This window comes from Ammospiza nelsoni, chromosome 12 (assembly GCF_027579445.1).
Source record: "Ammospiza nelsoni isolate bAmmNel1 chromosome 12, bAmmNel1.pri, whole genome shotgun sequence".
In the NCBI taxonomy this organism is placed as follows: Eukaryota; Metazoa; Chordata; class Aves; order Passeriformes; family Passerellidae; genus Ammospiza; species Ammospiza nelsoni.
Window position 1 is genome coordinate 7093636 of NC_080644.1, and position 24682 is coordinate 7118317.

The 24682-nt window shown below is 57.6% G+C and overlaps 2 protein-coding genes across 2 annotated transcripts; one reads left to right on the forward strand and one right to left on the reverse strand.

Annotated features, from left to right (window-relative positions):
* Positions 1-223: 223 nt before the first annotated feature.
* On the reverse strand, positions 224-16695 carry STK35 (serine/threonine kinase 35). The gene is given in 5 exon segments (XM_059481119.1): positions 224-2793; positions 8996-9743; positions 14982-15391; positions 15393-16341; positions 16437-16695. Coding segments are annotated over 4 exon segments (2331 nt in total). The 3' UTR covers positions 224-2793; positions 8996-9030.
* A 3119-nt stretch (positions 16696-19814) lies between these two features.
* PDYN (prodynorphin) lies at positions 19815-23910 on the forward strand. Its single transcript, XM_059481120.1, is given in 4 exon segments — positions 19815-19869; positions 19872-20208; positions 22975-23122; positions 23359-23910. Coding segments are annotated over 4 exon segments (1092 nt in total).
* Positions 23911-24682: the final 772 nt, after the last annotated feature.

The window sequence follows — 24682 nt, forward strand, 5'->3', positions numbered from 1 at the left end:
GGGAGCTAATCTAACCCCTCTAGGCTACAGCCACCTCTGCTTTCCTCCCCATGGACCAAAGCTGGCCGGGAGATCCCCGTGACACCTGCATGATGCCGGTGCTGTCGGCCTTGCTGCAGGCTGGTGCAGATAACACAGTTCCCAATCCTCCTGAGGCTTGGCTTGTTCCCCCCACCCACCCCACATCCCTCTTGTAAACAGCAAAATCAGAAGTAAACAGTTTCATACAATCACTCCCCTGGCGTGGGCACCATCTGGGGCCAACGAGCCCAGAGAGTTCTGCAAGGGGGGCTTGGCTCCCCCCACACCAACCAGCTACCCCCAGCACCTGGATGCTCAGCTTCACTGCAGCCAGGAAGAGACAGACAGCATGGCCCTGGGCTGGGAAATGGGCCACAGGCTCAGGATTGCCTTCTTAAACTTGAATTTTCCCAGCAGTGCATCCTGGTGCCAAACATCCACAGCAGAGGAAGAAGTTTGGCCTGCAGGGGCTGGGCAGGTGAGACCCAAAAGACCCAGCTGGGAAAAAACTAAACATTCTCCATCCCACAGCATATGCAGGTTTGAGCTGTTCCCACCTTGTTCTAGAGGGAGTGCTGGTCTGGGCCAAAGTAACTGAAGGAGAGATGTGGGGAGCTGTAAACACAAGGCAGGTTCCTATATAGTCTGGGGAGTTGAGCACAAACAGCAGCAAAATCAGAGAGAAATGCTCTTAAAAGGACAAACTAACCAGGGAAACATCCATGTTGGCCAAAGGCTAGCAGCCCTAGGACTCCTCCTTGGAAGTGTTTGCTAAATCCTAAGTAAGGCACTACGGTCTAGCTCACTAACATCAAGCTGCTTGAAAAACACATCTGCAATGCAAAAGCTGAGGTGGACACGTGTGGTTTGAAGATGGCCTGAAACAGCAGTGGACCAAGAGGGCCAACCCTTCCAGGGCCTGCTGGACTCACTCCTGTCCTGAGAAGAACAGGGCAATGCACTCACTGCCTTCCAGCTTCCCCTCCTGCCCTCTTACTGTGCCCCTTCAGGCCAGGGTTTGCTTAGAACAGCTGTGACAGTCAGGAGCAAAGGCTCTGCCAGGTGGAGGAAGGATGGTCCAGTGATCAGGGCACTAACACTGCACTTGTGAGCTAAATGGTTCACTCTCCCCTCCCTGTGGGATGCAGCACAGGAAGCTGCAGGAATCCCACCCAGCTGCAGCCCATAGAAACATCCCTAGGGACAAACACAGTGTGAGAACAAGGGCTTGGCAGTGCATTTGTGCTGTCCAAACCTTCACAAGTCACAGACAGCCAGTCTGGAGCCTCCTGGTCCTCCTAAGAAGGACTAGGTCTTTCTGCAGCCACAGCTTTAGCTTTGTGTTCTGGAAAAGATGGAAAAGAAGCTCCTCCACCCTTTCCCTGCTCTGCCTGAGCCCACCTGAATTTCCTCCATTTCCATTCATTCCTGTGAGCTCAGCACAGTACACTGAGGAGATACATAGAGGTGCTGCCAGTTAGGAACCTTCCAGTGATGGCAGAGGAAAGCTGCAGGCAAGGAGCAGTTCCCACAACCAGGGATGAGGGGAGCAGGTGCTGCCATGGCCAGCTCCAGACTGAGCACCCTGGGTCAGACCAGCCCCACTTCCCAAACCACTGCTGGTGATTTCACCTGCTGAGAAACATTTTAGGTGGTTCAGAAGCTGCAGAGTGGAGAAGAGGTGGTGCTTTACATTGCATTTACAGTGAGCAAAGTCTAAAGATCATCAACACAGGGCAGCCCCAGAAAATGAGTTTTGCTTTAAATATAGGCAAGGAAATAGAGTTTTAAGTGCTCAGCCTGAGGTTCCAGTCTCCTGACCTGAGCTGTACTATACTGTAGCCTATCCTGAATAGCAGCATTGCCTTTTGCTTCCTGGAGATCATTAGCTAGCAGGGAAAAGTGTCCTGTGGGAGGCTAAAATCCAGCCCTTGATCCATTAGGCCAAACCTCCTTCTCTCCACAGCATTGTTCCTATTGACTGAAGTTTGGCATTAAATGGATCAGAGCAGTGCACTGCTCTCTGTTTCTCTTGTACTCAGATGATGTCAACCTGAAAATGTACTCAGCAGCTCCCCAGTTCCCTCTGTATAGAAAGACAGTCACAAAGACGATCATGAAATCCAGCTTGGGAAGACCTGCTTTGCCAAATGGCTTTCCAGCTTGTTTATCCTACTCTATCCTAATGTCAGCTGCTCACAAACCTGGGCAGCACCACCTATTCAGGAGCTGCCTGGCTATGAAGTTATTTAGCTGCTTGCAACATGTGGACCAAGAGATTCCTCTTTCCTAAAGCACTGCACTCCCAATGCAAGCCTACCCACCACTTTGCTCCCATTTTCCCTAGGCAAAATCAATAGCTTTGAACCCAAAGCTGTGCCCAGCTGGACTTACAGCTGGTGCCTGGCAGTACACCTCACCATCAGGCTGCTGATTCCCACTTCCTCATGGAACCACATCCCTAAAAACATCTAATGAGTCAAACAGCAGCACAGGAGACACAGGGAGGGCTGGGCAAGGGCAGCTCTGCTCTCTGGATCTTCTTTCAAAGTTTTGTGAGTGACAGCTGCCAGCTTGTGTTCTTCCACAGGCACCTGCAGCCCCCTCCCACACCCCCACAACACCCTTCCCAACACAAAAAAGTAACACTCAAATATTTCACATTGCAAGAGATCCTGTAGACCAGGGATCTTCTGTATTATCATCTTCCCTTATCTTTGACTTCCTTCTTGCACGTAAATAATGGAGATTATGGGTCCCTGGTAAATAAATCTGCAAGAAAAAACAAGAGAGGAGAAAGAGAGGTCAGGTTTGTCAGTGGTTTGTCTCAGTTACTACATTGTGACTGCAGGCATTGGCTCCTGGATGGAAGGGGTGTAGGACACCACTCCTGCCACCTGCCCACTTATCCCAGTTAGCCCAAAATGGGTGCTGCCACCTCTCTCTACTGCCCAGTGCTTTGGCTATCGATCCAGACAGGGACTGGGCTCAGTTTACAGTCAGATTTTATCCCAGAAGGACTCAGACAGCAGTGCATGGAGCACACTGCCAAGGACAGCACACATCCAGCTGCCCCAGGGACAGGCTGGCTGGGGCTGAGCATCTCCTCACACCCCCACACACAGCCCCATCCCACACAGTCCTGCTGGAACAAGGACAAGTGTTCCCACAGCAGAGCCTGGCCTTGAGAGTCCATGTGATGTGTCTGTGAGTGCTGGCTCCATGCACTCCACAGGAAAGGTGGAACAAGCTGCAAGCCCAGAGCTGCCCTGCACCACTCGCCTGCTGCGTCAGCAGCAGCTCGGGCAGCACAAGTGGCTCTGCAAAAGCTGAGTAAAATCCAGGCTGGTGCAACTGGAAACAGAGCAGGAGAGGTTTGGTGGGTAAAATCCAGGCTGGTGCAACTGGAAACAGAGCAGGAGAGGTTTGGTGGGTAAAATCCAGGCTGGTGCAACTGGAAACAGGGCAGGAGAGGTTCACAGCTCAGCCTACAAGGATGCTCAGTGCCAGGGATTTTAGAGTTGGATTTGTTGCATCAATCCCTGCTTTGGCCAAAGCCTCAACACACAACGACCCCCATGGTCCCTGCAGCACCCTGCAGTGGTGCTGCACCCATTCATCCACAGCCCTGGCACCCTCCTGTCCTCTGAGCTCAGGGACATGGAGTGCTCAATGCTGCACATAAGCCACCAGCATTTTCCACATAGTTTGTCTGCAACCCAGAAAATTCCCTGTGGACAGCAGAAGAACAGCACACCTATATACACATGATGTCACTTCTGTACTGAAAATCCATCCTTTAGGATGTCCCAAACTCAAGGAGGCACCAGCAGAGCTGAGGGCAGTGGTTGTGCTGGGAAGCAGTCGGGGTGGTCCATGAGCTCTAAACTCAGACGGGAAAAAAATGTGTGGGGTGAATTTAACTCCCCCATTTCAGCAGGGGCAGGTCCCAGGCCACCAGGCAAAGGGTTCTGCAGAGACACCAAGGGAGCAGTGGGAAAGACCTGCTGCAGAAAAAATGCTACTGCCCAGCAAATTACTCCAATACCTTAGCCCTAGGAAATCTCATTAAAGAAATCCCTGCCTGAGGAACACATTTCTAAAGGACAAGGCTGCTCAGAGCAGAAGGCAAGGTCATGGGCACACTCCTTTCCAGGAGAAGTTAACCAAAGGGATGCCACTTTTGCAGGCTGCCATCAGAATAAAGCCTTTTTGTTTGAGGAGGTGAGAGGCACACAGACATCAGGTCAGGGCAAACACACAAGGATTCTTCTGGAAGGTTTCTCCTATTATGCAGCTTTGTTAGCAAGTAGGGCAGGGTTTCTGTTTGTGCTTCCCTGGAGTAGGAACATTATGAGGGAAGGAACTTGCTTGAGCAGCCCTGAGCTCGCTGCTCTGAGACAGAAGAGCTCGCCCCACTGACGCACGTTTTTGCAGGGGCTTGTTCAAGAGCTTTTAATCCCTCCACTGATGCCATTTATAGCTTTAATCAGCTCCAATGTTCATTTGGCATCAGCAGGATGTGAAGCAGCAGCCCATGGAGCCCTTGCCCAGCACATAAGATGACACCAATGTGTGGGTCACACAGAGGGGCAGTGAGGTCTGCATGGCAGAGAGGACTCAGTGCAGAGGAGGGAGAGACAACCCAGCAGCTCCTGGTGTTAGCCATGTCATCTGCCCCTGGGTGGGGACACTGAGTGCAAGGGAACGGAGCTGAGTGCCTGATTTACCTCCTGAGCCTTCCCTCATGCTCTGTACCTATACTTGTGATGCATTCCTTGGGTGCATCCTTAAACCCGACTGCAGTGACCGCCCCCAGAGGGCAAAGCAGGGATGACAGCAAGTAAACACAAACACCAATACAACTGGCCAGAGCTGACATGGTCCAGGTCACCCTCAGGCTTCGTTTCACCCCAGGTAGAATCAACACTGTCCAGAAGGGTGTCACCACTCCATGGAGTGGTCCCTGTGATGCTGCATTCACTACTATGGCTAAGAGGAACTGACCTTGCTTTTACTATGGCTTTTGTCCACGCCAAGATCCACAAACCACTGAAAAACAGTCCAAAGTCAAAACCAACATTGTTTTAGGAATGAAATTGCTGCTCTTTAGGCCAGTGAGTAAAACTTGAGCTGAGTGATACTAACAGCCAAAATCTAACTGGATGCAGCAGTCCCTGCTCACTGACAGCTCTCAGAGCTGTTGCTGTGTCCCTGATCCCTGTCCCTCCTTCAGCTCTGAAATTCCACAGGGCAGCAGTTTATCAGCAGTGCTGGGGGTGGCTGGGCACAGCACCAGAGAGCTCTGGCCAGAGCAGAAACCATCGTGCAGGGTGAGCAGATAAGCTTGTTCAGCATCAGCTCCTGGTGCACGTGTAAAATGCAAAGAGCAGAACAATGCAAATACAAACAGCCACTTTCAGCTGAAACTGGAATAATCAAACCCAGTGAGAGAGGAGTGCTGGAGAGAACCAGACTGGCCACAGCTATTGAACACCATCCTGCTCATGACAGCCCCTGAGATGCTTCAGCCTGCACAGATTCTTGCCATTCATCTTGAGCATCCACCCAAAATCAGACCAACTGTTTTAACCACAGTGAAAATATCATGGAATGCAAACCTACCAGAACAAGCTGTCTCTACACTGATCACAACCATTGTAGTTTCATGTCCTGTGTGAATCAAAACTGCAACATTTCTTAAGCACATAAATGTCAGTGGTGGGTGATGCTGTACTCACCCTTGGTGTTTCTGTGGCCAAGGCCCCTGTGTCACTGCAGGGAGAAGCAAAAGGCCACACTGCCACTGTACCTTTTTCCTCTACAACCTGTCTGAGGGTTGCACAAAGCCATCCCATCAGAGGATCCCACCAGAGCAGCATCTCTGGGAGGCCCCTCACCATCCCCAGGGAATCTGGAGGGCAACTACAAAAGTGACATAGAAAGATGTTCTCATTGCAGGAAAGGAGAATCATTCTAGTTTTTCAGTATTGGGAAGGAAGGGTGAAATACTCCCCAGTGGGCAGTGCAGTTAGTGCTGGGCTATCACAGAAAGAGACCCATCAGCAGATACCCAGCACAACCCAGCCACTCCTCAATTGTACTAGAAAGGCTTTTGTCCTCTTTGCCCAAAAGGCAGCTTTTGCCAACAACTCTAGAGAGCTGTAGATAAACTTGGTTTTATCTAAATATTTGCAGAAGGAAGCGAAGAAGTGTTCAAATGAAAAAGAGAATACCTTTGTTTTTCCCACAGAAATGCTGCCCACCTCTGCTGGAACTGTTTGCACCAGTGCCACCAGCAGTGGGAAAAGCAAGGAGATAATGAGTTATCTCCACCTCAGGCAGCCCAGTGCCCAGCATAAACGAAGCAAAAAACACCTTCTCTTCTGAGAACTGACATTTCCTATCTGCATTTTGGAAGGGTAACAGAGCATGAAGCTCTCAGGTGTGTGTAGCATCCATGGCAGAACTGAAGCTGCTGAGACATTAAGCAAAATCTGAATAGGTCAGTGGCATAGCAAAGAATAAGCAAAAATCCGATTCCCTGGGTCAGGAAGGGTTACAGTTTTCCAGGTTATGACATGAACCAAGGCTGAGCAGGTCTGAACTGTCCTGGGGAAGAACCTGCTGCATGACCCAGCACAGCAAAGCTACATGCCAGTGCCACAAATAAGTTGGGAGAGGTTACGTGAGTTTCTCGGTCAACTAAAATTACCTGAGAGCAGAATTCAGGCTCTGCTCTAAATCCCATTTTAAGCTTCTCAAGCAGGTTTCCAATTTAAGATTTGCATTTAATAGCAGCCAGAAGAAGGTTGATTTGAATACACAAGTACACCAGGAAGACCACACAGCAAAGTGCACCATACATATATTCTGGTTGCCCCACGAGTGAGGCAAAGAACACTCTGGGTTTGCAGGGACATATGGCTGGGGCTGGGCTCTATGTGGGCCAGGCAGCCACGCTCCATGTGCCAGGTTGGGTTATGTAAGAGCATCCCTGGCTGCTGCAGCTGTGTCACGACGGAGCCATCGGTGCAGACTCACGGATGGACTTGGGGGGGGCTGCAGGAGGCAGCTGGGTCTGAGCAAACAGCCGCGGGGTAGGACTGTCCCCTCGGTGTTTGTTATCCCTTCATGTACTATTCCGCAGATCTGCGCAGGATGAATTTCCCCCGAGGGCAGGGGCCGGTTGCATAACGCAGCAGCATCGTGTCAGCACAGAGGCAGCGCAGATGGCAGAGCCCGGCCTGACCCTCCACGTGCGGCAGAGCTGCTCCCACAGCCCCGGGCACGGGGCAGGGTGTCTGCCCCGGGGCTGGAGCACACCCATCTTGAGGGCTCTCATTTCCAGATTCACTCCCCCACCCTAATCCCCAGCCCACACTTCACTGGGACCAGTATCCAGCCCCAGGCAGCAGTGCTTGAATCGGTTACTCGCACTTGAGATGGGTGGTAAACATTTTGTGGGTGGAAGAGTGCAGAGGGGATGGTCTGTGGACCAGTTTGGACAAACCAACAGAGAAGAACAAGACCCACCCAATGGGTTTTTCCATTTCCATCCCTATTTCTCTGCAAAGAGCACACAGTGTACCTGGGCACACAGAGAGAGGGGGGTCAGGCCCCACAGCGTTTTTCTTAAGCTCAGGAAACCTCAGGTGGCAGCAATGAGGGATTTTAGCAAAACCTGCCAAAACACCTCCACCTTCCCCACTGCCTGCAGCTGGGGGCTTGCTCTCAGAGCTGGACAGACACACAGCCATCAGCTGAGGGCTGATGCATGCTGGCCAAGGACATTATTTCCTTGCTCTTTACCCTCTTGCATCCATGGTCAGCTCCAGTCCAGCTGGCTGTGTGTGGTTTTGGGGTGAGGTGAGGGCTGGGCCCAAGCTGTGATGCCAGCACCTGACACAGGCAGGCTGTCAAAGATCTCCTGGGACCAGTGATGGGCAGGCAGCTCTGCAGGAGCCTGAGAAAGGATGTGGGCTGGAAAGATGTCAGCTCACCCCTGGTAATCTGTAATTCTTCAGTTTCATTGAAATGTTTGGCTGGGAGAATCCCTAGTAACAGCTTCTGTTTACAGACAGCTTTGCCATGTAGGCAACACCTCCCAGTCCTTCTGTGTCACTGGTGAGGGACACTGCCAGCTAAACCACGTCCCTGGGGTCCTTCCAGACCATGTGTGACCACCCAGGCCTCAGGATCAAGACCTCTGAGCTTGAGACTGTTTAGCAGGGGGGGAGAAGGGAGGGGACTCTGGGCAGAGCTGAGCTCAGTCTGAGCAGAGCTGTTTTTAAGCTTCCTTCCTTAGCAGACACAGGTCTACAAACACAGATGCTGGAGACCAAAGCATCTCCTGGGTCTGGGCACTGCCGTTCACACCAAAGGGAAGTCCTGCCTTGAATAGGGAAATGAAACAGAGCCACAGGATGGACCCATGTGCCTTGTAGGTGAAAGCAAAGAGTTCTGTGCCAAGACAGATGTGCCACTTGGTGCTACTCATTGAGCCAGCTGGGCCCCGAGGTGTCCTGTCCAAGTGTCACAGAGGGGGAGGGTGCTAGACAGGGAGCTCCAGCACAGACTGTGAAAATTACATCACACAGCAGAGAAGGCAGAACTGGCAGATCCCTCCCTGACCCTGAGAGAGACAGATGTCACCAAAGCTTATACCAAGTGCTTGCAGGTGTCTCTGCTGTGCCCCAGCCTGTCTCAGCCACTGGCCAGGACCTCTGAGGAGCAAGGCTCCTGCCCAGCCCTTCCAGCTCCACTGGGCCCTTGGGCAGTGACAGGATGTGCAGCTGCTAATTCAATTTCTCACCTCTATTTTATTTTTGCAGTAGAATAGGTGAAAACAACCTCAGAAGCAGTGCTCTGATGAGTCACTATAGAAATAGCTCTAGGAACATAAAAGACTCCTTTGTGCCACTACAAAGTGCACTAGTGGACAGAAACAAGACAAAAAATGTGAATCACTTACCCAGCTGCAAAGCACAGCAGTGCCCTGCCCTGAATTTAAGCAGCACATGTAACCTGGTCCATTCTGGTTTCAAGCTCAAAGGCATCAGGTCGATCCTGTGGGTTAGCAGCCAACATGTCTTTCAAGAGCTGCTTGATCCCCTCAGACATGGAAGTCCTGCGTTTCTGAGGGATGTGCAGCTCCATCTTTGGGTTTTCTAGCAGCGCTTCCCCGACGGGCACAATCTCAGTCCCCTGCTTGATGTAAGTCCCCAGCAGCTCCTTCTTGGTCTCAGCATCAATGAAGGTGATCCTCTCAATCATGGCCCAGATGATGATGCCGAGGGCGAAGATGTCAGCCTTGGCAGTGTAGTGTCCCTCCCACACCTCGGGTGCCATGTAGAAATCAGAGCCACAGGCTGAGGACAGCCAGTACTTGTTCACATTCACATTTTTGTTCTCATGCCCACCCTCCTTGCCCCGAGCAGTCAGGCCAGCACAGACCTTGCTCAGCCCAAAGTCAGCCACCTTGAGCACAGGGGTGCCAGATTTCTCAGTTATCAGGATGTTGTCTGGCTTCAGGTCCCGGTGGACAATGTGGTTCTTGTGCAGGAAGGCAATGGCACTGGTCAGCTGCAGCATGAAGCTCTTGTTGGTGGCAGGGTCGGGCCTTCGGGACAGCACATACTGGTTGAGGTCTCCTCCTTCACAGAACTCCATGACAAACCACAGGTAGCAAGGCTCCTCTGCATAGCCCAGGATCCTCTCACCTGACCAGAAGAGATAAAAAAAAGTGGGTTTGTCATACACATTTTAAAGTCCACACTAAGCCAGGATGGCCGAGGTTTATGTGGATAACAAAAATTTTGGGAACGTGACTGGGACCTATTGCACTGCAGTGATGCTGGCACTGCTGTGGCTTCAAGTGCTTTGGGATCCTGTTGAGCAGGACACACCAGCACCATGTTTACCCAAACCCACTGCTGGGAACCAGCTCAGGGACCTCCTCCTCCCAGCAAAGTGCAGACAACACATGTTCTTCAGTCCTACCAGCAGGCCATTCTCCCCAGGCTCTGACAGCCAAAGCAGCAGAGGCTAAAAGCATAATTAGCAGTGAGTCTACAGGAAAAATAAATCACTTCTGTGAATGCCTCCTCTCCCACCTCAGCTGTGCTGCAGGAGGCAAAGGCTGGCTCATTGCATACACTTTACTGGAACTGCACACAGGGAGTAAATCACAGCCCTTCACACTGCCAGCACAGACCTGCCAAGAGTGGTCACAGCAGTGTCCCAGCCCTATGGCCCACTGGGTCTTCCCAGAACAAATCTGTGCATTTAAGGATTGCATTTGTGCTGGGGAAACTCTGCCACTTCATTAACTTTCAGCTCTCATTAACTGCCAACAAGTCTTTAATGAGAAGAAACTGGAGGTCCAAGCTGCAAAATGTTTGCTGAGTGTAATCTCAGCCACACTTGTGACTGTAAATACTCCTACTGCTCAGTATTTCACCCCAAACAGCTTCTTCCTTCACCAGACATCAAACTGAGCTCCTCAAGCTCAGAGCATCTCAGGCTTTACTCCATAAAACTCCTGCCTAAGGAAGGACTCTTGCACATCAATTAGACATGTGAAGAACACAACAGCATCATATCAGCTCATGGGGTCAGGTCTGCCACTGGTGCTCCCCAGGGATGCCAGGATGCCCCAGGGAGCATTGGCAACAGACCCATCCCCATTCGCTGATGTCAGGAATGCAAACCCCAGGGTCAGATCCCAAGTCTCCTCCAGAGAGCACCCAGGTGATTGGCAGAGCCTGCACACACCACCAGAGCATCATTTTGCTCTAGAAATTGATTTTCTTATCATCAAGTACCATAAGAGAGAAGCTGGAGGATACCAATCACCTCTGCCACAGCTAAAAAGTCCCACAGCTGAACTCAAGTGTTTTGGGAAGCAGTTACATAACTCCACCCATTTGACAAAGTTGGGTTTTGTTAGAGCAAAGCCCTAGAGAGCATCTGGGAAAGCAAAAAACTTCCAGCAGCAGGTAAAGCCAAGGACTACCGGGGCCACCCAGCCCTGGGCTGCACTGGTCAGCAGGCAGTGTGGGTGGGAATATTGGTTATTTGCACAAACAGTCTGTATCCATGGCTACTGCTATGGAAATGGAAATCGGCACAACAGAAAGATTTGGCTGTACCTCCCCATCCGCAGCAATCTTCTGCTGAGATTAGGTCTGAAGGTCAGATCCAGGGGATGAAAGAACAGGGTGGAGTTACACAGGGCACTGGGTGCACTCTGGGGGTCTCATCTGGCTGGAAGGAGGCTCACCATGAAAGGACCAGCTGGGAGCAGCACAGGACAGCTTGGCTCTGGAGACCAAAATGCTGACCAGGAAAAGCAGCTTCTCTGGTGCAAGCCACCTTTGGCATGACAGCATGGGAGCAGAGACCTCAGCACAGCCAGGACAGCCCCAGCTCACACAGCTGCCATCACTTTGATTTGTTAAATCTCAGAGATTCACAGCAGGACACAGGGTTTGGCTTTCCTGCTCCCCTCTGCAGCCATACAGCCCCAACACAGGGAGCAGGAGTGTCTGTGTCTTCTCTGCCAGGAGTCAAACCATGACAGGGAGGACGGCAGAGCCCCACATCCCTCACACACAGCCAGGTGGGAGCATCCACACAGCACTGCTGGCAGCCCCTTCCCACAGGCAGTGGCTCAAACACTGGCTCAGCAGCATCCAGGACCTGTTAGTTCTGACAAGCCAAGGTTTGTTTTTAGCATAAGGAAGGCTCTGACTTAAAACTTGGCCCCTGAACGTCAGCAAACGCAGGAAAGATGACGGGGATCCAGCAGTAGCTGCGAGCACCAGGCACTTCACTTTGGGTGGAGCATTGTGAGTGGAGGCTTAAGCCAAAAGTAATATTTCCTCATTTTCTTTCTATAATCTGAAAGTGTTTTAGTTGTTAAATCATCTTCCTGCCTTCAAAACAAACAGCTTTAAACATAAAGAGCTGGCAAGATGCTCCCAAAAGATGAGATGTTAGCAAACTGCAGACAAGCAGTCAGGAGCTGAGGAGATGCCAATGACAGGCTGGACCTGTTCTCTATCACCAAGCCAGCATCCCCATGTGCTCCCTGCCCAAACACAGCATGGCAAACACTCACACTCCATCTTTCCAGCAGCACACACACACCTCCCCCACCCCATCCCGGGGAGCTCATTAACAGCGTGCTAATTTGCTTAGCTGCACAGGGGAAATGAAAATCCAGCGAGAGCAGAAGCAGCATCCCAGTGCCCACCAGCACATGTAACCTCTGACTCCCTCTGTGCAAGGAGGCTGCACCAGAGATGGGAGCTGGCAGCATGGAATTCCAGGTAGCTGGAATGATGGCAACACACAGAGGTGATGCCAGGGCAGCCCATGAGTGAGGCTGAGTGGTGGCAGGTTGATGGCCCCATAGATGACACGGGAGGAACAGAAAGCAACCCCTTATACCTGTTCACTTAAGGCAGTTCTGTCACTGCTCTAGGTTGGGAACAAGAGGGGCATGTGATGTGCACAAGCACTGGAGGTGCTCTGAGCACATTGCACAGGTGCCTCTCCTCCAGCTCAGCACCGAGCTTCCACCTTCCTTTTCACACCCTGCCCTTTAAATTTAATTACTCCACACCTCGTTAAAACGCTAAAGGTTCAGCCTCTGGCCGTAGCTGAGAGCAAACCCTGCCTGTATCCCCACAGTTGTGCTCCAATTCAGAGAGTCTCAGATTAATCCTGGCCGTGCCCTGAGCCCCGGCACGTTGGCACGGCATCTGTGCTGGCCCGTAAATAGCCCAGCTGCGGTCGTGCAGAATGGCACGGAGCGCAGCGCCACGGCCACCGCAGGCAGGCAGGGACAGACCTGCAGGGCTCATCCAGCCCAGCCTTTTGTTGTGAAAACATTTACCCACATCTATCAGAGCCAAGGCTTGGGAAGGCAGCAGGCACAGGCTGCCTGGCACAACACAGTCCCAGGCAGAGGGGAAGGAGAATGTGCCCCAGCTTGGTTTGGGGAGTACAACTACTCCTGTCCAGCTCTGCTCCCCTCTGAGGGGCTGCTGGAGGACCAGGGCAGGCAAAGCCCTCCCCACTGCTGGGAATTCAGAAGGCTCAACCCCCTCCAGAGATGGGGCATCCATGGGTCTCCTTCCCCACCTGCACATGGGACACCTGCAGCTACCCGAGGGCTCTCCCCAAGCCAAGCCAGCTCGCCTCAGGGTGTGCAACACGACAGAGGGGGCAGGCCCCCTCACGCCTGCTACAGCTGGACACACCCTAAGGGAAGAGCTGGCTCCTGTCCCAGGGAGCTGTGTGCCCTGGCTGTACAGGAATTTGGACACTGCCCTTCTCAGGGAGCCTCCCTTGGGTGGCTGTGTGAAGAAGATCAGGAGCTGGATGCATGGGGAGAGCCAGGCACGTCTGGACATGTCCACCCAGCGGGGACACAGAGGGGACAGGCAAGGCAGGGACAGTCAGAGCCACAGGTTTGCTCAGAGGATGGATCTCAGGAGCTTTGCATGAACTCTGTGCCTGCCACAGGGTCTGGGGGATCAGGAACACTGAGCACCCCAAGGAGCTGACAGGAATCCTGGCACCCAAGTTTGGGGAAGGAAGGATTGGGGGGGTTGGTTCTGCTCACAGCAGGCTGGGAGGAGGCTCAGGGGCAGCGAGGGCAGAGGGCTCCTGTATTTTTCCACATCTTCACAGCATATTGGCAAAGCTGGGTCTGACAAGCAAAGGGAGGGAGCAAAGGGAGGGAGCACTTTGGAGATGTCACCATCACAACCATTGACTGTGATAGGAGAAGGTGACCCCTGACAGCCCCGTGATGCTGTTGAGGGACCCCAGGGGAAAATGGAGGTATCAGCCTAGGCTACAGGCATTAGTGCTTCCAGGGCTATTCCTACAGAGCCAGCAGTGGGGGGGACACAGGAACAGTCCTAAAACTGTGAGAGCTTGAGCCATAACAGGCTGCAGCCTTGGGGTGCTCAGAGATGGGACAGTACATTGGGCAGAGAGGGGGAGATGTCCCCTTGCTGTGACTGGGGCACAGTCACAGGCTGTGAAGGTCCCCAAGGGGATGTGTGTGGGCTGTGGCACAGGCCAGGGTAGAAGACGGAGCCTCAGGATTTGGAGTCAGTGCTGGCCAGGGGTCCAGCACACAGGGATGTCCCCCAAGGGTTAGGTTTGAGCGTGGAGATGGCAAGAGGGCCCCTCAGGACTGGGGGTGGGACTGCAGGACACATGGAGGAACTCCACTGGCACTGCTGCAAGACATGGGTGGGGCTTAGGGAATGGTTTCCTGGGAGAATCGTACAGGAGAGTGGAAGGGATGCACATCACAGGGGGATAGAGTCCAGACAAGGGTCCCTCAGGTGTGTTCAGGGTGAGTGGCAGCAGAGACCCTGTGGGGAGCCCTGTAGGGACAGGACAGAGATGGCTGATAGGAGCAAGCCTGGAGCAGATACCCCAGAGAGGACCCCAAGCATGCAGGGGTGATGGGTGCTCAGGGAAGAGCCCAGAGTGGTTACACTGGAAATGCAGTGAGTCAGGGTGGGAGGAAGAGCATTGTGAGAGCTGGGGGGAGCATTGGGCGCTGTTAATCACAGGCAATGCCCAGGAAAGATTTGAGTAATAGGGTGATGGGTAGCAAGCAGGGCAGCAGCAGTGCCTGAGGTGTGGATACTGTGGAAGGGTGTCCATGAAGAAAGGAGACAACACCAGGATGTCTCGCATGGGGCATCCCAGCAGCCACCTGCTCCGGGGGTGTAACCTGGGACTGGGGCAGGAGGATCCGGGTGCGGGGGTCACTGAGGGCAGCAGGGAGGCGGCACATCCAGGTGCTCAGGGGTGGGGATGGGTGACACGGGTGCCAGGGACAGGGTCCCCGCAGGCCCCGGGCGGGTGAGGCGGCCCCGGAGGGCGTTGGGGCCCAGCCGGGGCGGCCCCGGGGGTGCCGGTACCTTTGAGGGAGGTCTCGACGAGGCGCAGGTAGAGTTGGCTACGCTTGTTGCCGTGGCTCATGCGCTGCCCCAGGCCGTGCCGCTGCAGGACGCACTCCTCGAAGCGCACCACGTTGGGGTGCTGCCGCCGGAGGCTCGTCAGGGCCCAGAACTCGGCCAGCGCCAGCTCCACGTTCTCGGGAGCGTCGCAACGGATCCGCTTCACCGCCAGCCGGGCGCCGCTGCGGCCCGACACCGCCTCGTACACCACGCCGTAGGCGCCGCGGCCGATCTCGGCCAGCAGGCTGTACCGCGGGCCGCCGCCGCCGCCGCCGATGCCCGGCCCGGCCGCCACCGCCGCCGCCATGGCCCCGCGCCGCGTCGCCCGCCGCCGCCTCCCCATCCTTTGTGTCCCGCGGCGGCCGCCGTCCATGGCCCCCCCCCGCCCCGCGTGCCGGGCAGCGCCGCGCGGGCGAGGGGGCACGCGCCGATGCCGCCGCCGCGCCGCGGGGCGGAAAAGCGCGCGCTGCCGGCCGCTTTAAGCGCTCGGCCAATCGCGGCCGCGCGGCGCGAACCACCGCGGCGCCGGGGGGGGGGCGGCGGCCGCCGCGACAGGGCTCGGCCTCTCCCCGGTGCCGGCCCCGTAGTCGGAAAGAGAGGTCCGGGTTTGCCGCCCCGGGCGCGGTAACCGGGTCGCGGCGCCGCCAGCGCGGCTCGGCGCGGCCGGGGCTCAGCGCGGCGGCAGACCCCTCCCGCTCCCCCGCCACGGTGGTACGCGCCGCGCCGGTGTAAACAGGCCGGTCATGGGGGCCCCGGCGTCCGCCGCGGGTCTCCCCCCTCCATCCCTTCCCTCCGGGCCTGGCCCGCGGGAGGCGCTGCGGGCTCGGGCCCGGCCCGCGGGGCTCACCTGGGGAGCGGCGGCGGCGGCTCCGGGCCGGGCGCTGCACGGCGCAGTGTGAATGGGCGGGGTGGGGGAGCGGCGGCGGCGGCGGCGGTGGGATAAGAGCGTGACCGCGCGCCCTGACGTAACCCCTTATGTAACGGCGGGGGGTGACCCGCCCCCAGCAGCCCCCTCCCCCCGCCCCGGGACGGGCGGTGCACCGGGGGGGCGGGATGCCCCGGGATGGGATGTACCGGTGGGACAGGGGTGCAGCGGGGGGGGCTGCGTGTGATGCCGCCGGGGCTGGGGGGATGATGCTCCGGGACGCGGTGCACCGGGGAGGGGGCGGTGCGCACGTTGTAGGTGATGACCCGGCGGGGAGGTGATTCCCCGGGGAGGGGGTGGTGCCCCGGGACCCAATAAATCCTCGGCACCCGGTAAATCCCGGGACGCGCTGCGCCGGGAGCAGCCGCGCGGTGCTGGATGCTCGGCGAGCTGGCGCTGTGCAGCCGCACCGGGAAGGGCGGGCATGAGGCTCGGGGTCGGTTTCACAGCTCCGGCGGCATTCGGGGACCCTTCCTGGCCGCTGCGCTCACCCCGAGGGTTCGACCCCACTGCCGGGGATCCCCGGGGAGTTTCCAACTGGAAGTTCCCCAGGAAAGTGGCTGCGATCCCGAGAGGATCCCTGCGGGCTGGGACCGAGGGTTTTGGGGGCACCCCAATGTGGCGCGGCACCCACCGGGTGTCCGCGTGATGGCACTGGTCACCAAGAGCGGGACACGGCGACCGCCCTACACCGGGACCCCGAGGGCCGGCGAGGGCCAGGGGAGACCGCGGGGCTGCAGTGATGTCCATGTCCCCGCGGGGTTGAATCTTGGCTAGTTTGGTGGCATTTCTCCTGCGAGCAGGTGGGGTGAACCACAGAGGTCCCCGTCCCTAAATTGCTTTTCACTCCCTGAGCCATGAGCATCACCAGTGTCCGTCCACTCCGGGCTGCCCGGAGCTCTCATCCTGTTCCTGGTGCTGCTGGCAGCCCCCGGGCTCGGGGCTTTGCACGCCGCCGCCCCGCTCCTCGGGAGGAGGAGGGAATATCTGGGGAGGGAATTGCGATCCAACCGAAATGAACTTTTCCAGCCGCCTCTCCCGCGTTCTCCTGCCCCCTGCACGGTGCCATTGGCAGCGGGCACTGCTGCCGGTCAAAGACGACGTCTGCAGCGCCGGCTCACGGAGGAGCTCTCAAAATTCCCATTTTCTTGCCCCACTGCTGGGCCATGTGCCGCTGCCATCACGCAGCCCCAGCAGCTCCCGGCTGCGTCACGCCGGTGCCCGCGGGGAAGGGACGGCGACCCCCGGAGCTACCGGCGACTCTAATGCGAGGCTGCCCCCGGTGCCACGGCGCCGGCTGCAGCTCCTGCAAGTGGTTTGACCTCAATTTATTTTTAAATGGAGCCGCTTCTCCTCCCGGGGAGGCTGCGGGGGTCGCGCCGCAGCCCCGCGCCCCCGGTGCCGCTCGGCAGCGGCGTGACTCGCCGTGTTTACGAGAGCGCCGCTCCTCGTACCGCCGTGGAGTGGCACTTGTGCCTCCTGCCCACGCATGGAGGTCACCGTGTGCCCGCCTGGGCAGCGCTGGCCGCCCCCTGCTCGGGGCTCCCTTCGCCGGAGGCTCCCTGGATCGGAGCTCCGCGGGCGGTTTGGAGCAGAAGCGCGGTGTTTCTCCCCATGTCCCGCAAAATTCGTCTGAACGCCTCCCTCTCCTGCTTACGGCAAGGCCAGGCAGGCGTGCAAGCGTTTTGGGAGTTTCTGGAAAAGCCGTGTCCCTGAACGGGATAAAGCTGAGCGTGCTGGAGCACCCACAGCGCAGCCACTGCCCGTCTGGGGATGCTCCCACCGGAGCTCTGGGTCGCGGTCCCCCTGCTCGGGGACAGCCTCGGCAGAGCTTGTACCAGCTGCAGGGGCGATTTACCGCGCCCCAGAGCATGGGGAGCCCTGTCTGCTCCGGGGCAGGGTCCTTCGGGGGGGCCTGGGGGCTCAGGGACAGAGTGGCAGCGCCGTGTGACGCCAGCTGGCATTAACTCCCACTGCTTCCGCGGGTGCCTGGCACGCTCGGCCCCCTCCTCGCCGAACGCGCCTTTCACTCATGTAGTTGGGAAAAGTTAACTTTTCTATTACCGCACATTTCACTTACCCAGGTACTTAATTACCATTGTCCCAGGGAAATGTCAGTGTGACTCAGAGACACTTTCCCATTAGGAAGAGACAGATGAATATTAAGTTGAGTTGCTGGTGGGTGGGCTGGCTTCCAGCTCCTCTCCCAGGGGACCCTGTCACCCTCCACGCCCTGGACCCGTGCAGGACCCTCTTACCCAGCTCAGTGGATCGGTGGCACTTCGCTCTGGGGACAGGAGTAATTCGACCTCCCACCCGGAGCAAAGGGAAGGAGCCTCATTCCAAACGACTTTTCCCTCTGCGTCCTGGGGATTTGTTCGATCTCTAACACATCTCCCTCGTGTGCAATTACCCTGTGCGGGGAGGTGACTGCACCCCAGGCCGCTGGGTGCATATATACATTTACACATATTGATATAAAAATATTGGCTTTGGTGTAGAAATGCTCCACCCCGCCGTGTCTGTGGTGCCCGCACAGCCATCAGTCCCAGCAGCAAGGGTTAAACTGCCCGAGGGCTGCCCACAGCCCCTCGCCCGGGGTGCTGTGGTCGTTTGCAGATGCGTTTTGTTCTTCTCAGCTTTGTTCTGTGCCTGCCCAGCCCAGCACAGCCCGACACAGCGAGGCGGGGCCGTGGCCGCCCTCTGCCCCTGCGGGGCCTGAGCTCCATCCGCCCTCGCTGCAGCGCCAGGGATGGAGGGGTGGGTTCCTCCCTTGGCCCTGAGGGGGCTGCAGGGTCTGCCCTGCTCCCTTGGTCCCTCCGTGTTGGCACAGCCCAGCCCGGATGAGTTAAAATCCACCTCCAGACAAAAGCCTGGGGTCCCGCCTGCTTTTCAAGGATGCCGACGGACCCGATCACCAGCCCTGACAGAGAACCACGGGCACAGGTTGCCGTGGCTGCCGGGCGCCCAGCAGAGGGTCCCAGCCGCGTCGATGGCCCCCACTTCCCTCAGCAGTGCTGGGGAGGGCTGAGCAAGGGGGGCACCAGGTCCAGCAGCTGGTGTTCGAGCTGGGAGAACAGCAGGTTGCTGGGAAACATCCCTCTTGAGCTCCGATAAAAATAGCTCCATCTTCAAGGCGAGAGGACTGGCTGCACTGCCAGCGGCGCGGGGGATGTGTCTGCACCCTCCGGGGTGTGGGGGCCCGCACAGGATGTCCTGTGGGGTCTGCACCTCGGACCCCCGTCCCCCATGTCTGTTGTGACATGGTGCAGTGGGACAGAGCTGCAGGGGATCGGGGATTGCCTGTCATTGCCCCACTGCTGTTCGCCTTTATCCCCAGATCAGACTTGGAAATGTGTGAGAACAGGAATCAGGGCTGAGTGGGGAAAGTAGGGGTGTCTTTTTCCCCCCACCCAGCTCCCCTGCCTCTTTGGCTCGTCTCAGTGTTTGCCCTCATGAGGAGGGGGTTCAGGGAGATGTGGAGCTGCGCTCTGAACCCTGGCATTGCCGAGCTTGGGGGGTTTCTATGCAAAGGCTTTATCACTGACAGCAGCTAGGCTGGGTGGGTTGGGACATCCCTTTCCCGGGGCGTGAAGACCCTCTCTCCCTTCCTGCAGCTCTGGATGGGCTCACTTGAGGACAGTGCCTCTCCCCAGCCTGGGGAGCAGCGTGAGAGCAGGTCAGGGATTCACCTTTCCCCCTCCACCCTTCTTGGACATGATTTGAATTCGGTGCCCAGGGGATTCACACCCCCAGCAGCCAAACCCCTCTGGGACGCAGCTGTGGGGGAAGATGGACAGACCTCAGTCCTCTGCCACCTTCCTTGTCTGGGGCAGGCGTTTCAGCCCCGAGGACCGAGGCAGGGCACGATGGATGTCTCCGAGCAGTAGTGGGATGCGCACCCCGATTCCCGGGGCGGCCGGGGGCTGCGGGGAGGCCTCGGCGGTGCGGGCGAGCCTGCTGGGGAGGTGGCGAGGATGCTGCGGGGCTGATTATTCACAGCTTCCCTCGCCCCGATTGGCTCTGCCGCCGCGCACAGCCGGGCCCCGCCGCAGGAGGAGACTCCGTGGCCATAAAAGCGGGGTGAGAGGCAGCCGGCGGCGAGTCCGGTGGGCAACCGGGGCGGCACCGCTGGGCCACCTGCCAGTGTGGCCTTGCCACCGATGACTGGCGCAGCCTGACGCCCGTGGAGGGACAGCCACCGGCCACGAGCCGTCCTGACTTGGCGAAGCGGGTGTTCGGCGGGACGGGGAGCAGCGGCAGGTAGGGCTGCCGGGGGTGGCATCCCCCTTCCCTTGCGAGGGCACCATCAGGGCATCGCTCTTGCTCCCCAAAAAGCAACAGTTTAAGAACAGCACTGCTGAGAGTGGCTTGTGGTTGGAGTTGTGTTATTTTGGGGAGCTTCCACATGGCTGTAGCTCCCTCCTGTCCCTTGAGTGGTTTCAGAGCCCGTGAGCAGCAGTCCAGAGCTCTGCTGGGGTTCATTTCTGTGCTGATGCTGTGCCTGCCATCCTGGCAGAATCACCCAGGGCTTGGAGGGGCAAAGGGAGTGGGCAGAGAGGATGGGGGGTTCTCTCTCCCCCTTCTTGGCTCAAGCAGCAGTGTGGCTGCAGTGCTTGAGTGATTCTATTCCAAAAGTTACCAGCTTTTTTGAGAAGCCTTGTCCTGATGGTGTTTCCAGGAAATTTTTTGGAGGTGAGGAAAGGAGATGTTGGAAGGTTGATTGTTCTTCTCCACCAGAACTATGTGCAGGACCCAAACCTGTGAAACTGGACCTGTGTGGGAGGAGGGATCTGCTCAGTGTGGGAGAGCTGTTCACATCCTTTGTTAGGTATAATCACAGGTTAGTCAGGATGGGGCCAGTCTCTGCTGTCCGGTACACACAGTCCTGATTCCTCATCCCTCCTTGGGTCACCAGGTCTGTAACTGGCCCCTGGGGTGCATGGATGATGCTTGGGGGTTTTCCAAAGCAAAGCCTGGTATTTGAAGTGGAAATGGGACAGGGGAGGAAGGGAAATCAGCAGGCATCTGGCACAGGTAGGATGTGCTGAGAGTGGCCACAGAGGCTGGGACTCACTGCTGGCATTGCCAGACCCTGCCTTGGTCCTTGCAAGGTGTTCCTGCAGGAAGAAAGGCTCCGGAGCCTTGGGCTCCTGCAGGTAACGCAGGATTGAGCTCGAACTCTGCTTTTCTTCTTCCTCCCTTTGTGTTCTTTTCGCTTTTTCCTCTCCGCTGCTTCTTTCCTCTTTTGTCCAAAGCCCTTTGTTTTCTTCCCCTTTTCCTGCTCCCGTTTTCCCAGTCCTCCTCACCCCAGCTCCAGGAGCTGGGGCATTTGTGGCACCACCTGGACACGGTACATTTGCAGTGGGGTGTCCCAGGGTGTCCTTGGCCACGCCGTGCTCAGGGAACTGCAGCTCCCCTGAGTGCCATGAAATCCCCCGTCGGCAGTAGGGTGACAGGGATGGGACACACCGTGTCTGGAATGCCAGAGGTCTGAACTGTGCAGTGTCAGACAAACCAGCATGGGAACGTGCCCGGTGCCGTCCCTGTGTGCTGCTCTGGCGGCACCCACGGGCACACCGGCAGCGGAGGAGCAAGAGAGGGGAGCGGGTGGGGAAAGGGAAAGAAAAGGTTCCCGGCGGGGCTCGGAGAAGCAGTTATCAGCTCTTTATCGGAGCTTCATTCCCCCTGGAGCTGCAGCTGGCACCTACCTGTGCGGCGGGCACGTCCTCGCTCCTCTCTGCGGTCTCGGTGGCCCTGATGCCATAAGGGACTGTCTCCGTGTCAGAGTCCAGGCTGGCTGAGGTCCCACCGTGCCCCTGCCATCCTGGGCAGCTGCCATCCCGTGCCCTGCCACACTGCTAGGGCACTGCGAGGATTCACGGAGCTGGTGGCTGTGCAGCCAAGGAATGCAGACAGCTCGACACACGATGGTGCAGATAATTTAAATTAAATTTTAATCCAGCATGAATTAATACTGTGGCATTAACAATTCTTCATCAGTACCAATTACAGTACATTAGCTGCTACTGCTGGAGAGCACAATAGTCTCTAATATGCGTCATTAATGTGTAACAGATCCCTCTGGGTCATGCCTTACCCACCCTAGATAAAAGCAGCAATGGAGGCGGGCAGGGGTTTGCAGCCAGTGCACCCCTTTGGGGCTGGCTCTTACTCCAGGGCTATCATGGTCCCAGTGGCACCGTGATCCTGTGGCACTGCTGCTGGGGTTGGCAGGGGCCCCTCCAGCCTCAGCCAGGGTCAGGTTTAGCACTGCCACCTGCAGAGCCCCTCTCCTAGCTGAGCACAGTGTCCTCGTCCATCCACAGAGGCCAGAGGCTCTCAAACATCTGGAGGATGGCAATGGTGGTCTGCAGGTAGGCTGGAACCCAGAGTCCTCCTTTTCCCCTTCTCCTGATGCACCAGCCCAGCAGACTTGGTGGGTGGGAGGGAGGGGAGATGAGGCTGCCCTGGTGTGGGGTACAGCAGCCTGGGGTGAGTCCACACTGGGCCATGGCATCCCCCCATCCACCTGCTGCCACAGCTCCGTTTGCTGGGGCTCTTTTCCCCAGGGCCAAGGGGAAGAGCTGGTGATTCATCTGCCTGTGCCGTGCAGACGTGGCAACCACAGAGAAACCCAGTGCTGGGGGAAAAAAGGGACTTTTCTTTTTAATTGTATGGTAAGAGATGGAGAGGAACTGAGATATGAGATGAGATGAGATACGAGATGCAATACTGTGGTCCTACCCACACTGACTTGGTGGCCACCAGGGGCTGGCAATGGCTCTGGGCTTGTGCCAAGGACCAGGCTGCAGCCAGGGTAAGGGGTCCCATCCTGTGGTGTCCTTGCTGGGAGCAGCACCCACAGGTGAGTCATGTGGGAGTGGGCACAGGCACAGGTCCCTGTGTATGATCCCAGGAGCAGCTCACAGATGGAGGTGGTAGGTGCCCAGTGCCTCTGGAGTGGTGATGGCCCCCAGAGCTGGCACAGGGATGGTGACAGGCTCTGTGCTGTCTTCCCCACTCCAGGCAGCGTCTGCAGGGCGAGATGGCACGGTGGGCACTGGCACTGGCACTCTGCCTGTCCCTGTCTGCGGTGGCATCTGCCGACTGTGTCACCCAGTGCTCCCTCTGCGCAGCCCAGAGCCGCGGTGCCGAGAGCAGCGTCCAGCCCCTGGTGAGTGCCGGCCCCACGGGAGCCAGGGAGCCACAGCAGTGGAGTGCCACGGGTGCGGGGTGGCAGAGCTGGGTGGCACCTGGTGTGCTGGTCACGGGCATCCCAGGGTGCTGGGGTTGTGCAAATTTGGCTTCTCACCGAGCTGAGCGGCACGGTGGGCACGGACCCCTGGGCTCGGGGTGGGGTGGGAGGAAGGCAGGGGCTCACCCCGAGCACCTGTGGCCGCTGTTTTACAGATGTGCCTGTGGGAATGCCAGGGCTCCTTGTCACCCGGCCCCGAGTGGGAGATGTGCAGGAAGGCGCTGGCGCTCCTGGCCCCGCTGGTGGCCCTGGCCGAGGGGACAGAGCCGTCCCCACAGGAGGCAGAGGAGCATGAGGCAGAGCCAGAGCAGGCTCTGGGCGCTGCAGAGCTGCCACCAGCGCCGGCCAAGCGCTACGGGGGCTTCATGAAGATGATGTCCAAGGCGAAGCTGCTGTCCCTGCTCCGCGAGAACGCTCACAGCAAGGGCGGCCTCAGCAAGAAGTCCGGGGGCTTCGGCCGCAAGCCGGGCGAGCGAGCGGCCCCCGAGGACTACCCGGGGCCGGCAGGGGACGGGGACGAGGAGCCCACGGGGGCCGAGGGGCCGGAGCTGCACAAGCGCTACGGGGGCTTCCTGCGCCGCATCCGGCCCAAGCTCAAGTGGGACAATCAGAAGCGCTACGGGGGCTTCCTGCGGCGGCAGTTCAAGGTGACCACGCGGTCGGACGAGGACCCCAGCGCCTACTCAGGGGAGGTCTCAGACCTATAGAGCCAGGCATGGCTCCCCACACTGCCACTGCCACCCCGACCGTGCCATCGCCCCCAGCCCTGTCCCCTGCCCAGCCCGGTGTCACCCTTGCCTCATTCGCTCAGGGGACCGTGAGTTCCGTCCCATTGTCCCTCTGCCCATCCTGTGTGCAGGAGGGGACAGTGCCACTCTGGCTGCTGGTGGAGTGGCTGTGGCCCAGCCCAGGGTTCCCGGGGGTATTGCTGGGGACACAGATCCTCCATCCTCCCGTGGCTGCCGGAGCACAGCAGGGTCTGCAAACCACCAGAGCTGAGCTACAGGGCAGGGGGCTCCGAGCACTGGGAAGGATGAACCAGGGCAGGACCAGGGAGGCCACGGGCAGAGGTGGCTGGTGGAACCACAGCACCATCACCAGGTGTTCAAGCAGTGCTGAGCCCAGCCCTCACTCCCCTCCCCGAGCCTCTCACAGTGTCCCACCGATCCCAGCACCCTCCTGGTGCCCCTGGGCTCCCCCTCCAAGAGCGACTCCAGAGGCAGGGTCAGCCCCAAGCCCCAACACCCAACTCCCCCCGCAGTCAATAAAAGGCAGATGCCAACGAAGCTGAAGCCATCTGGGTGCTGAGTGTGCTCTGCAGGGCAGAGCAAGCACCCCAAACTGGGGTGCCCAGATGGGCCAGGGGTGCTGGCTGTGAGAGCTGCAGGCAGCACACGGGTGGTGTCCTTCCTGGGCCATGGGTGCCAAAAGGAATGTGGGACCCCACACACCTCTGGAGCCATATCCTGGGGGTGACAG